General features: G+C 51.3%; 1 protein-coding gene across 2 annotated transcripts; it reads right to left on the bottom strand.

Annotated features, from left to right (window-relative positions):
* Nucleotides 1-90: 90 nt before the first annotated feature.
* Nucleotides 91-4,106, bottom strand: LOC123072039 (protein THYLAKOID RHODANESE-LIKE, chloroplastic). Of its 2 annotated transcripts, none has more exons than XR_006434808.1 (9): nucleotides 3,388-4,106; nucleotides 2,596-2,698; nucleotides 2,432-2,497; nucleotides 2,053-2,127; nucleotides 1,894-1,968; nucleotides 1,701-1,781; nucleotides 759-1,001; nucleotides 510-685; nucleotides 91-406 (listed from the first exon to the last, which is right to left on the bottom strand). XR_006434808.1 is itself a non-coding variant. In XM_044495598.1 (9 exons), the coding sequence occupies exons 1-9, from the start codon at nucleotides 3,981-3,983 to the stop codon at nucleotides 359-361; spliced, it is 1,470 nt and encodes a 489-aa protein (XP_044351533.1). In that variant the 5' UTR covers nucleotides 3,984-4,101; the 3' UTR covers nucleotides 91-358. The 2 variants fall into 2 exon arrangements, 1 of the variants encoding a protein (XP_044351533.1); XM_044495598.1 differs by having other exon boundaries at nucleotides 510-692; nucleotides 3,388-4,101.
* Between the last annotated feature and the right edge of the window lie 10,439 nt (nucleotides 4,107-14,545).

Genomic DNA, 14,545 nt, shown 5'->3' with positions numbered 1-14,545 from the left:
TATTTTCTGTACCAATTTTCTTATTTGAATATTGCTAGCAAAGAGCAGTTCCCAGAAGAAGAAAAATCGGATTGCAACAACACAGTACGCTTCACAACTGGAAGCTCGCCGGTCTCAGTTTCTTCATACACGAGAAAGTGAAACATGTCAAGTGGTATCCAGACTCGTAAACACACACTTCTAGTAGTTCCACAGTTACAAGAGCAAAACGAATCGATCACTGGAGATATATATGTACTGCTTGAGACCTTCGTACTCTAGCGTGGTGCCTTATGAACAGCTCAATGGCCCTCTATACCTGGTTTCTTATAGGGACGACGGCCAGCGATAAGCTCGATCCTCTTGAAACAACTCATCACTAAGGTGGCGAAGGCGAAGGAGAGGCCGGCGGTTTGAGATCTGGATACTGCACACACGCAAAAATAAGTATAACCATGAGCATGGCGTTTTTATTTCAGGTGTGTTTGTAGAGTGAAGCATATTGAAGTCACGGAACAGTATAAGCTTACGTTCGCATACGGCGAAAGAGGCCTCGGCTTTGCAGGAGGCGATGATTGTTCGACGGCTTCTGCTACTGGTGCTGAGTTAACTTCCACCGCTGGCGGTTCAGGTACTGCGACATCAGCCTTCACCTCGGTTTTACCCACTGAAGCTGGTGGGGAAGGGCTAGCCGGTGGTTTGAGATCTGGGTACTGAGTGGTTGAGTTAGATCGGTCGGCTTCACTTTTGCAGATAAATGTCAACGAAATACTGCTTACATTTGCAAATGGTGACAGGGGTCTCGATGATGTTGCGGTATCAGGAGGCGATTCTGTGCTGGCTTCTGCAGCTGGGGCTGCTGGTTCTGCTACTGGTGCAGCAGTTACGGTGGCAGCAGCTGGGGCTGCTGGTTCTGCCACTGGTGCAGCAGTTGCCGTGGCAGCAGCTGGCGATGCCGCTGTTGCTACTGCTGGTTGGCTCTTAGCTTCACCAGATGAAGGCAGGAGAGCCTGCCCGATTTCCTGCCGATGACAAAAAGATATTTTTGCTGAATAACCAACCGATTTACAATATGAAAGCCAATGCAAGTTTCCCCGCAAAAAAAAAACGAAAAACAATGCAAGTTTACTCATGTTCTGAAGAGAGGTGTCACAAGGGGATATTCAGAGTGCAATGTGTTTGTTGCCCAAACCATCACACATGTCTTTTCTCCATGAAAACTTTCATGCAGTTAGAAGACTTGAACATGTCTTGTTGCCAAAGAAATTCAGATTTTTCACATGGGAGCATCATGCTCACCAATGGTTTTCACTTTCAGCGAGATTTCGATGAAATTCACTGAATTTCAGTAATTTCAAGACACTGGAATATTTACCTTTTGGCTAAAATATTTCGGCAATTTCAATAGTACACAGGAATTACAAAATTCATTTTTTTCAAAAACAATCAAATTTTAATTAAACTCAAGTTAATATTTCAGCCCTTTGGCCCAAATGCAAACCGAAATCATTGAATTTCAGTGATTTCGGTTGGTGCTGAAATGTTTCTGAAACTGAAATTGCAATGCAAAACCACTTTGTATTCAGTTGTATCTGATGGCTTATGAGAAAAACCTACTATGAGGACATGAAAATTTGTACCAGTGCAAATCAGGCGTAAGTTCTGGCAAACAGTGCACCAACCAGATTTAACTCTAAGCAACCAGGAGGATGGCGAACTACCTTAATTTCATCAACAAGCTCCTTTGGTGCAATCTTCTTGTTAAAGAAGTCATCAATCTGTTGCAGGGTCTTCTTTCGGTCCTGGGAGCGGCATAAATAGGTTGAGAAGAGTTTGACAACGAAAATCATTTTCACTATCAAGGAAAAGGTAGTCGGTCTCCAAAGCCCACTGAGAAAAGAATGAAATAAGCACCTCGGCATAGATGAGCTTGCTTGCCACAAGCTGGACAATGGCAGCTGAACCCAGAAACTGTAGCACGGTTTCTATCTGCAGCATGTCATACATGATTTGTAATAAAGAAGAAACTGATTCAACTCCTCAAAATATGATAGCGCTTCAAGTTTTAGAAACCTCTGTGTAGGCAAGTAATCCCAAACCAGTAGCTGCAGCAAGACCAATTGTGACGGGCAAACCTTCTGAACCATCCTGTAAGTTGGGCATCACACTCAGGACTGAACTAACACATAAATCTAAATGAACAGAACCATGATACCAGATGATACAGGGAAATAGATTCTTATTACTCCCTCCGTTTCTACATATAAGTCTTCTTAAATATTTCAATACGGACTACATACGGATGTATATAGACATATTTTAGAATTTAGAGTGTAGATTCACCCATTTTGCTCCGTATGTAGCCCATATTGAAATCTATAAAAAGGCTTATATTTAGGAACTGAGGGAGTAGAAGTGAAGGTTGACAAAATAAAAGTCAAGTTGAACTCACCCCAAATAGCTCACCAAAGTCCAAACTGAATCCCTTCTTGGGAGCAGTCCAGGGAAGATCACTGCTCTGCAGTAAAGCACTAGCAAATGGTGACATTTTGCAGAGCGGATATACATGTTAAATACTAGTTAGTAGTAAAAACAAGCCTCGTGGAGCATAAGTACCTGCCATCCCCGAGGTCCTTCTGCGCCATCCTTTACCGCAAAGGCACCTTTATAGCCATTGGATGTGACAAGCTCAGCAACTAGCTCGGAGTTCCCATCAAACCTGTTTGAATTTTGTTCACGTAAATGTTCATAGGGACAATGTAATCAAATCATGTACTCATGATGGAGGATGACAAGTCAATTATTCTTTGCCAGTTTCGTACATCAAACATGATCAGAAATGTGGACAATTCCGATAACATGACAATAATTTGCTTCCTCCTGAAGGAGAGAAAATTTTTGAAGTATGTGCCTCCCTTTTTACGGAACCATAGAACGTTGATCAAAAGGGAAAAGTGAGTTACGATTGTCTAATAGATTTGTAAATGTTTTAGATTTTCCAAGATTGAAACAATCAGTCAGCTTTTCTCTGGTGACATAAACTCTTCACTATTTATCAGTAAAATCTTAATTTATTACCAGAATGGACCTCATCAGCACCATATAGAAGTATTGGCAATGTTCTAAGTGTCGACAACATATTTTCCAGAAGTCAATGAGCAGGCGATGGACATCAGGGATACATCACTGAGCATATACATATGGGAATTTACCCAACCAACAAGTTCATTGGAATTTATCCATGTAAAATTGGTTATCATTAACTAGTTTATTTTAATTTTCAGAACATAAGACGGCACTATTCCCAGTTCGATTCTAAACAAGAAGTTTTCACTGCCTGGCTATAAAGATTGGGCATACAAAAAAGCAAACACATTGCAGGCGTCAACAAAAATTCCAGCTACTCACTTGTCAAGGATGATCAATGTGGTGTTCTCCGGGTCCTTAAACCTCAGCGCAAGCTTCTTTAAGAAACCATTCTTGTCCTCCCCGTCGTAGGGCACGACCACCGCCTTCTTCTTGGCCTCCGATATGTCCGGCGAGCCGACCTCCCGGGCGTCCTTGAGCGGCCTGATGTCGACGAGCTGCGCGTCAGGCTCCTCCAGAAGCCTCCGGTACGCGGCCTTCACGGACACGGTTTCGTACGGCTTGGAGGCGCCGCCAAGCACCTGGGAAACGACCAACGGTACGGCGACCACGGCGAGGCCCGCGGCGACCACTAGCGGGTTCTGCGCGACGAAGTCCAACAACCCGCCGAGGCCAAGGTCTGGGAGGGCAAAGCCATCGCCCCCGCCACCGGCGGTGTCGGACGAGAGCCGTAGCATCTCCTCGTAGGAGAGTGGAGCGGCCAGAGCGGCGCCGCCGCCATTTAGTCCGAGCGTGGTGAAGAGGCCCGCCGCGGGGCCTCCAAGGGGGAGGCGCCTATTCCTGGGCGCCTGTCGAGGCCTCCGGGCGCGCGGGGGAGTCGGGGTCGTTGGCGCGGCGGAAGAGACGATGGCGGCCATTGCATTACCGGTGGCGCCCGGCGATGTCGGCGGGAGCGGTGGCGCGGGCAACTGCTAGTGGCTGGCAGGCAGGAGCAGGTTCCCTCACTGCGGGGAGATGAGGAAGGGGGTGAGCTGGGAGGGGCAGCCAAAGGGAGGACGCCACGTGGATGAGGAGATGAGCCTCGTGGCCGTTTGAGAGGCTGTGATTTCTCGTGGACTCGTTGTTAGTTCGTAGAATACGATCTTGTTTGTCATTTCTTTCCTTTACGCATATTTAAGTTATTTCTTAGGAACCTCGAGCATGACATATCTAATATCTGTAGTGTGTTAAAAAAAAGTGCATGCATGCTCTATAGTAAGATGTACGCGTTTAGTCGGCGGCCGGCTGTCCACTAGTGCGATCGAGCGGCCGGCCTAAATAGGAAAGTCCCTGTCGGGACAGGCGACCATCAAACCGAAACGATGCAACGCCCAATCCCAAATAGAAAAAGGGATCCCCACGTGGCCAGCTGTCCACACGCTCGCTTGCCCCCACGTTTCAACCCCTCCCACGCCCCAGCCCCTCCCACGATACCTTCTTGTCCTCCACGAAAGAAGGGGATCCAACGCACCTTCTTCCTCCTCCTGTACAGTCGCCATGGCAGCAGAAAAGTAGAAGAATCTGCTTCAACAAATTGATCTAAAGGGTAGGGTGATCAGAGCCATACCAGGCAGCAACATCAGGCAAGTAATTCCTTATCTGCCCCTCTTCAGTTCTCCCCCTTTTTGTACTGCATCTATAAACACACTTCTCCATGGATCCATGGAGAAGTTGCTTCAAAAAAGGAGTGGATCTGTCACATTACCCCATTGTCAACATCACCCCCCCATGAGTGCATCTGCACACTAACACATGGTTTGAGATCGAACTGAACATTCTAAACATGCATGCCAGGCAAGTTTCCCCTGCCCCCTATATGTGTTCAACAAGCCAACTAAGACATAATTTTTGGCCAACTAAAACATGATTTTAGCCAACTGAACATGCATCCTGGCCAACTGATATATGCATCCTGACCAACTGAAACATCTATTCTAGCCAGTTGAACACATTGACTGTGCAAACAGAACATGCATCCTGGCCAACTGATATATGCATCCTGGCAAATTGAAACATCTATTCTAGCCAACTGAGCACATTGACTGTGCAACTGAACATGCATGCTGGCCAACTGATATATGCATCGTGGGAAATTGAAACATATATTCTAGCCAACTGAACACATTGACTGTGCAACTGAACATACATGCTGGCCAACTGATATATGCATCCTAGGAAATTGAAACATCTGTTCTAGTTAACTGAACACATTGGCTATCCAACTGAACATGCATGCTGGCCAACTGATATATGCATCCGGAGAAATTGAAACATCTATTCTATCAAATTGAGCATATTGACTGTCCAACTGAACATGCATGCTGGCCAACTGATATATGCATCGTGGGAAATTGAAACATCTATTCTAGCAAACTGAACACATTGACAGTCCAACTAAACATGCATGCTGACCAACTGATATATGCATCATGAGAAATCGAAAGATCAATTCTAGCAATCTGAACACATTGATGTCCCAACCAAACATGCATGCTAGCCAACTGATATATGCATCCTAGCCAACTAAAAATCCATTCTAGCCAAAACCAAAAATATGCGGTGGTTATTTGTGCAACAGCAACTTCTCCAGCAATTTGTGCAACAGAGAAATAAACAAGGCTATTGAAGCCATAAACCATATTAAAGTAGTCACGCATATATACTTGTCCCACACATATATTCTGGTAGCACACCTATTGCAAAGCTATAGTGTAAAAATATGTTCAAATATACTGGAAGTAAAAAACAAAAACGGCGATGAAAAACATATATCTATAGTTTTTCATCCAATTCTTCTTTCTTCTTTCACCTAGATTTTGCATCTCAAAATGTAGCATCAAATTGTTTCCAAATTATGTGCAGAAAAATCTGTATCAGCTCCTTGCCAACAGAAAACTCGCCGATCATTGCAACAAAAACAGAGGAAAAAGTCAAGAAAACTCTTTAGTAAAAAAAGTCATCTTCTTGCCAACTATTTACTGCAAACTGTGCAATTAACATAACAACTCTGTGCAAACAAAAAAATGCATGTCTGTTATAATAAAAGATTCTGCCATAGACATGTTGCTTTTGGAACTAAAGATTGTCATAAATGGTGTGCAATTGCCTATTTACTAAGTTTTTAGGTTGTTACTCTTTTCTGTGGTTAACAACTGATGACATCACTTTCTTCTTTTTTTATGTGCAGGGAGTGTGTGGCAGCATCTAAAAAAGGAAAAAAATGCTTGATCTCAATGAGTTGCCTCCTGATCTCAATGAGCTTCCTCATGATACGGATCAGCAGCAACACAGCATACCACAAGGAAATTGGATAGAAAATGGGCGATCTGTTTACTACACGCAGGCAAGTCACGGTGGTAACCCTATGGGCCATGACAATGTGGCAGGACAGTTATCAACCCGTGGTGCCCCTATAGTGGTGTCTTTACAGTCAGAGAGCCATACTCTTGATGACACGGGAACCGCGACAAATGTCCCTGGTCCAACTAGGACTGAGCTAGGAGCTGGGGCTATTGACGGAGCTGTGCAAGGATAAGAAGGAAAGGATGAGGCTGGTTCTCAACCTATGGAACCCTATGGTGGCATGAAGTTTGACAGCCTTTAAATTGCTAAGGATCACTACAACAGCTATGCCCTACGGATGGGTTTCTCTGTCAAGATGAACACCTCTAGGCGGACACCTCACACCAATGTATTGGTAAAACAACAATTTTGCTGCAACAAGTTCAAGAAACCCAAAGCTGATGATGGAGGAGCCGAGGCTCCTCCTGTCCTGGACCCTATTCCATCCAAAACCTGTTGAAAGTGATGAGGAAATGGAAGATGAACCTCCGATCTTTGCTGAAGAGGAGGCTGGTTCTAGTAAGAAGAAGAAGAAACGGAAACGCGAGACAATAAAGCAGACTCAATGCAAGGCAAAAATGTTGGTGAAGCTGATAGATGGGCGATGGGAGGTGACTGTCGGTGTTCTGGGAACGGGGGTACCCAGACTTGCCTGCCTGCGGCCTACATCGTGGCTCAAGGAATGGCCCAGTACGGCCCATCTTCGTCAACACAAGCTCAAGACCCTCGCGAGGGGCCAAGCCTCGCGGGGCGGATGACAGGAAGCTTCCTCAGGCGCAACCTCGTCAGGCTGGCTCGCGAGGAGGCGGAGAGATCAAGGCGGGGTACCTCACGAGGTGTCCATGATGCAAGCCATGATGACCGAAGCCAGGCGGGCGCCGACCTGCGCAGTGTCCTTTTTTCCCCTTCGGTGCAAAGGGGGCAAGCGCAGGCCAAGGTATCAAGCAAAGGTTACCATTTTGGTGCAACAAGACCAAGACCAGCGGAACGGCAGGATGGAGGTCATCGTGGAGCCCAGGAAGGCGTCATCATTAGAGTCTTTGATAGGCGAGGACCAACTTTAGTCAGGATAAGTGTACTAGATGTTCCCCTTCAAAATGGCCAATTGTTGGCGCCCTTCCCGCTCAATATTTGGGAAGAGGACCAGGGCCTCGCTCTATAAATAGGACTAGCCATTCTCAAGGCAGGGGATCGACCAATCGAACCTTAGCCAGAACCACCCACACCAACACAAGAACTCCTCCCCTCGCGAGGCTATTCTTCCTTTGTATTGTTCATCATCAGCCCCTGAGGCAATCCACACACCACACACTGGAGTAGGGTATTACACCACAATGGTGGCCTAAACCAGTATAAACCTTGCGTCCCATGTGTTGTTCTTCGTGTAGCCTAGATCCTTTGCGAGGAGACGAGACGTGAGTTGGTAGAGGAGTGACCTCCGCGCGCACCCTAGAGTTCGAACCTTAAGGGTCTGCCGGAACCCGAAATCCAACATTTGGCACGCCAGGTAGGGGTGCGCCGAAGCTCTCCCTTCCACCGGCCCGTTCTCCGCCGACGTTGCGTTTCGCCCACATGGCGGACAACGCGCCGCATGCTCCGGCAGCCGATGCCAGTGCTGGGGCCAGGGGGCTCCAAGCCTTGGCCCCCGCCGTGCGGCAGGTGCAGTGGCCACGCAAGTTCAAGCTAGAGGTGCCGCCGCGCTACAGCGGCGCGACGGACCCGCTGGTTTTCCTGCTGGCGTACGAGGAAGCCGTCCTCAAGGCGGGGGCGATGACAGGGTGATGGCCAACTGGTTTCCCATGGCCCTCGCCGGCGTTGCTCGCATGTGGCTGCTCCACTTATCGGCGGCTTCTGTGACCTCCTGGGGGGAACTGCGCGACCTTTTCCTTGCCCATTACGCTGCGCCAGTGCCCCTGGTCGTTGCGGCTCTCCTGGGCGGCTCACAGGCACCACCCTCGAGCCGCCACGTCAAGCCGTTCACCCGCCAGATCGGCGCCGCCTCCAAGCACCAAGAAACCCTCCCGGGCTGGGTGGCGCCCAAGGCCGATCTGACCTTCAGCTTGGATGATCACCCCTCCAACCCAGCCTGCTCGGGCGCGCTCCCGATGCTGTGCACCTCCACCATATGCCAGGTAGCCGTCACCAGGACCCTCATCGACAGCGGCGCTGGCCTCAGTGTGCTCTCAGTGGAAGCCTTCAGCCTCCTCCACATGCTGTCAGAGCGGCTTCAGCCCAGCAGGCCCTTCTCGGGCGCCGGAGGCGGTTCCACCGGCTCTCTGGGACAGATCCGCCTCCCGATGACCTTCGGAACCTACGATAACTTCCGCACGGAGCTGATCGACTTTGACATCGCCCCCATCGGTCTCCCGTACAACGCCATCCTCGGGTACCCAGCCCTGCCCCGGTTCATGGCCGCGACTCACCCGACGTACAACCTCATGAAGATGCCCGGGAGCAACGGCGTCCTTACCGTGTCCGGAGACACCGAGGATGCGTTACAAGCGCTCAAGCTTGCTTTCAAGACTGCCGCAGTGGCGCAGCCCGCCAGCTCAGTCGCCCTCGAGCCAAAGAGGGCTGCGCCAGCCAAAAAGAAGCAGCTATTCAGCCAAGACAAGGCGGAGACCAAGCAGGTACCGGTCGACGAGGACGAGCCTGCCGGTGCTACCTTCACCATAGGCACCAACCTTGAGCCTGAACAGGAGGAGGCCCTGGTCAGTTTCCTGCGCGCGAACAGGAAGGTGTTTGCATGGGAGCCTAATCAGCTTGCGGGAGTCCCGAGGGATGTAATTGAGCATCATCTAAATGTGTGCTCCAACGTGCGCCCTGTGAAGCAGAAGGCAAGGCGGCAGTCCACTGAAAAGCAAGCCTTCATCATCCAAGAGACCCGCAAGTTAGAAGCAGCAGGGGTCATTCGTGAGGTCCGCTACCCTGATTAGCTAGCCAACCCTAATGTCGTGCCAAAAAAGGGAGGAAAGGAATGCATGTGTGTCAAATTCACCAACCTGAACAAGGCCTGCCCACAGGATCCATTCCCGCTCCCTCGCATCGACCAGATTGTCGACTCTACCGCTGAGTGTGACCTACTATGCTTCCTGGATGCCTTCTCGGGCTATCATCAGATCAACATGGTGGTGGAGGACGTGGAGAAAACGGCCTTCCTGACCCCGTGTGGGGTGTACTGCTATACCTGCATGCCATTTGGGTTGCGCAATGCGGGTGCGATCTTCCAGCGATTGATGCACATCGCTCTGGGACGACAGCTCGGGAGGAACGCTGAAGCTTACATTGATGACATTGTGGTGAAGTGTCGGGAGGCGAAAACCCTGATACAGGACTTGGAAGAAACCTTCACGAGCCTCAGCGAAGTGGACCTGTGGCTCAACCCGGAGAAGTGTGGGCTTCCTCGTATCCCATAGGGGCATTGAGGCTAACCCTGAGAAGGTCAAGGCAGTCGAAGACATGAGCCCCCGAAGACCCTCAGGGAAATGCAGAAGCTCACTGGGCGTGTGACCGCTTTAGGACGTTTCATCTCCAAGCTGGGAGAGCGAGCGCTGCCTTTCTTCAAGCTGATGAAGAAGAAAGTCCCCTTCGAATGGACTGAAGAGGCCGACAAACCATTCCAAGACCTCAAGAGGTACCTTACCAACCCCCGGTAATGGTGGCCCCGCGCCCTCGAGAGCCCCTGGTGCTCTACCTTGCAGCCACCCCTTACTCCGCTAGCCCAGACCTGGTGGCAGTCAGAAAGGAGCGCCAGGCCTCAGCCGCAGCCGCACTACCGACCAAGGCAAAACAAGGCCAGGAAGGCCTCGTAGAGACCACGACCTCAGCAGAGAAGGATCAGCCTCATCAAGGGAGCGCACCCGGAGTGGAGGAGGCCCCCTCAGGCGACCAAGGACTAAGGGCCATGCCGCCTTAGGAGGCACCTCAACCTCCAGAGGATGCGGGCCGCGCCAGCACCCTCAATCTCGTTGAGCACCCGGTGTACTTCATCAGTAAAGTGCTGTGGGACGCGAGGGCGCGGTACCCAATGCCTCAAAAACTCCTCCTCGCACTGTTAGTGGCCTCGCGCAAGCTGCGACACTACTTTCAAGGCCATCCCATCAAGGTCGTCTCAACCTACCACCTGGAAAGCGTACTCAGGGGCCCCAATTCAGCAGGGATGGTCGCCGAATGGAACATCGAACTGCAAGCATTCCAGCTAGAATTTAGCACTTCCAGGGTCATTAAGGGAGCTGTGCTTGAAGATTTCGTGGCGGAATGGACAGAGGCGCCAGGGCTCAAAATGGGCGAGGACCGGTCGCTCTCCCCGGGGAGCAAAGCGCCGAACGGTTGGGTAATGTACTTCGATGGAGCGTTCTCGCGGCAGGGCGCAGGGGCTGGCGCAGTGCTCATATCCCCCACCCAGGACAAGCTTTACTATGCCGTCCAGCTCTGCTTCCAGCATGGGGAGAATGTCTCCAACAACATAGTAGAGTGTACGAGGGACTGATAGCGGGCTTGAAGGCAGCTGTCGCCTTGGGAGTAAAACGAATCACCATCAAGGGCAACTCGCAACTCCTCGTCAACTTCTCCAACAAGGTGTACGAGCCGAAGGACGAGCACATTGAAGCGTACCTCGCGGAGGTCCGCAAGATGGAGAAACAATTTTGGGTGTTGGAGTTGCAACATGTGCCTCGCGGCACCAATCAAGAGGCTGACGACATCGCCAAGAGGGCATCCAGGTGGTTGCCTTAGGAACCTGGCGTCTTCCAGGAGCGACTCTTCAAACCCTCGGCGGCACTGTCGCTATCAAGCACATCGCAACCTAGGGAGGAGCTCCCTCAGCCGCCCGCCTCGGGAGCCCCGGCTTGTGGCCCGGCCTCAGGGGCACGCCTGCTCCTGGCGTTGGAGCCTTAGGAAGGATGTTGGATGGCAGAGTTCAAAAACTACCTGGCGCAAGAGACCCTGTCGGAGAAGGAAGAGGACGCGGAGCGCGTGGCGCGGCAGGCCACGACCTACTACATCAAAGACGGGGAGCTCTACCGGAGGCGACCAAATGACGTGTCCCTACGTTGCATTCCCAGAGAGCAAGGGAAGGAGCTGTTGGCGGACATACACGGTGGAGATTGTGGGCACCACTCATCCTCGCGAACCCTCGTTGGCAAGGCGTTCCGCAGCGGGTTCTACTAGCCCACAACACTCAGCGACGCCGTTGAGCTGGTGAAGGCTTGTGAGGCCTGCCAATTCCACGCCAAGCAGATCCACCGGTCGGTGGGGGCGTTGCAGACCATACCCCTCTCATGGTCGTTCGCAGTTTGGGGGCTGGACATTCTGGGCCCGTTCCCTCGGGCGCCAGGGGGCTATCGCTACCTCTACATCGCCGTGGACAAGTTCACCAAGTGGGCTGAGGTGGAAGCTGTCCGCACCATACCCGCGGGCTCAGCAGTCAAGTTCATCAAGGGCCTCGTGAGCCGATTTGGGGTGCCTAACCGCATTATCACCGACAACGGTTCGCAGTTCACCAGAAATCTCTTCAAAACATACTGTGCTAACCTTGGAACGCAGATATGGTACGCCTCGGTAGCACACCCCCCGGAGCAACGGCCAGGCCGAGCGAGCCAATGCGGAGGTCCCGAGGGGCCTCAAAACCAGGACCTTCAAGAAGAAACTGGAGGCCTGCGGTAGGGGCTGGTACGATGAGCTCTAATCTGTGTTGTGGTCTATCCGCACGACCGCGGCCAAGCCGACTGGCGAGACCCCGTTCTTCCTCGTCTACGGAGCTGAGGCCGTCCTCCCTCACGAGGTCAGGCGTCATTCCGCACGGGTCCTAGCATTCGACGAGGCGCAGTAGGACGCCATGCGGGGGATGGATCTCGTGCTGGGGGAGGAGCGCCGTCGAGAAGCCGCGCTGCGAGCGGCAAGGTATCAATAGGTGCTACGGCGATACCACTGCCGCAACATCCACCCCAGAACTCTTGAGGTAGGGGACCTCGTGCTCAGACGGGTTCTCTCTAGGGAGGGTGAGGGAGTCCCGGATAAGGGGTATCCGGACAGCCGGACTGTATACATCGTCCGGACCATAGAAGCGTCATGATACAAGACTCAAGACTTCGGCTCGTGTCCGGATGGGACTCTTCTTTGCGTGGAAGACAAGCTTGGCGATCCGGATATTATGTTCCTTCCTTGTAACCGACTCCATGTAAACCCTAGCTCCCCGGTGTCTATATAAACTAGAGAGGATGGTCCTTAGAAGGCCGATCACAATTACAATCATACCATCATAGGCTAGCTCTTAGGGTTTAGCCTCTATGATCTCGTGGTAGATCTACTCTTGTACTACACATATCTTCAATATTAATCAAGCAGGAAGTAGGGTTTTACCTCCATCGAGAGGGCCCGAACCTAGGTAAACATTGTGTCCCTTGCTTCCTGTTACCATCAGCCTAAGACGCACAGATCGGGACCCCCTACCCGAGATCCACCGGTTTTGACACCGACATTGGTGCTTTCATTGAGAGTTCCTCTGTGTCGTCGCTTTGAGACTTGATGGCGCCTTTAATCTTCAACAACACGGTCCAGGGTGAGACTTTTCTCCCCGGACAGATCTTTGTGTTCGGCGGCTTCGCACTGCGGGCCAATTCACTTGGACATTTGGAGCAGATCGATAGCTACGCCCTTGGCCACCAAATCAGGTTCGGAAACTTGAACTACACGATGGATATTCGCGGAGACTTGATCTCCGATGGATTCAGCCCTGTGCCAGGAGAGCCGGACCGTCACGACGAGCTCGGCCTAGACCTGCTGTCGGACAATGCTCGGAACATCATCCCTACAATAACCCCGGATCTAAATCCGGAACAGGTTGCGTTGCCCAAGAACGGAGGGGTAGACCCTGCCCCGCAGGCCGCATACACATCGACGGTGGAGCCGAACACAGGTCTCACCTCTGTGGAGGCCTGTAACCCCAGCCCACCGGACTCGTATCCGGTCGTTGGTCCCCGTCCGCTCAATCTTGAGCCAGCAGAGCCAGGTTGGGCCCCGATAATGGAGTTTACCGATGCAGACATCTTTCAGCACTTGCCCTTCGGCGACATGCTGAACTCATTAAAGTCTCTTTCTTTGTCAGGAGGCCGTGGGCCGAATTATGTCCGGCCCGAGTGGGAAGCAGGCGACGAAGGAATTCGTTGCCCACCTACCACCCACTTCATCGCCACGATCAAAGATTTAACCGACGTGCTTGACTTCGACTCTGAAGACATCGACGGTATGGACGACGATGCAGGAGAAGCTCTAGAATCCCTGGGGCGCGGGACTACTACCTTGTCACACAATATATACATGGTAGATACGCCCAATAAGGACGACAGGGATAATCCGGAAGATAAAACACCCGGGCAAAAGCCAAAAAGGCGGCGCAGACGCCACTCAAAGTCTAGCAATTGCAAAAATAATGACAAGAGCGCAAGAAGGGTCGATATGCCCGTAAACTCCGAAAGCAACCACGACCACATGGACCCAGCAATGGAGCAGGATGAGCCAGGTCACGCCAAACCAAGTTCGGAGCAAATATCCGATCACAATGATCCGGAGGGATGAGCTCATGAAACCACCCCAGAATAGGAAGACAGTCCGGATGACGATGCATTCATCATCCCGGACGAACAAGTGGAACGAGACAACCTCCACAGAAAGCTTATGGCCACCGCAGGAAGTCTAAAAAAGCAGAAGCAACGGCTCAAGGCCACACAGGAAAAGCTAAGTCGCAGATGGAATAAAGTGCTAGACACTGAAGAAAGGTATGGCGACGATCGCCATACGAAAAGCTATCCGAAGCGCAAGCTACTGCCAGAATTCGACGACGAGGCCGTTCCACCAAAGAATAATATGACCAGGAGACCAGACGTACCGCTTCACAACCGCAACAGAACGGCCACAGACGCCGCGCACGATCTACGTGAGCATCCGGATAAGAAAGTCGGTGCAGCCAGGTCCATCTATGGATCTAAAAGACACACCCCGGCGAGGGACTATGGTCACCCAAATGCTCATACAAGCCAAATACCAGTTCGGAATAAACTCCGGACACAGCAACAGCCGACTGCATGCCACTGCACATCCA

This window comes from Triticum aestivum, chromosome 3B, assembly GCF_018294505.1.
Source record: "Triticum aestivum cultivar Chinese Spring chromosome 3B, IWGSC CS RefSeq v2.1, whole genome shotgun sequence".
NCBI lineage: Eukaryota > Viridiplantae > Streptophyta > Magnoliopsida > Poales > Poaceae > Triticum > Triticum aestivum.
This window is presented reverse-complemented; position numbering and strand designations above follow the sequence as displayed.

Coding starts and splice junctions, on each gene's coding strand:
- LOC123072039 (XM_044495598.1), bottom strand. CDS start 3,983: ATGGCCGCCATCGTCTCTTCCGCCGCGCCAACGACCCCGACTCCCCCG. Junction 1,002..1,700: donor AGCTTGTTGATGAAATTAAG/GTAGTTCGCCAT, acceptor TGTCATCGGCAG/GAAATCGGGCAGGCTCTCCT. Junction 407..509: donor CTCTTTCGCCGTATGCGAAC/GTAAGCTTATAC, acceptor GCGTGTGTGCAG/TATCCAGATCTCAAACCGCC.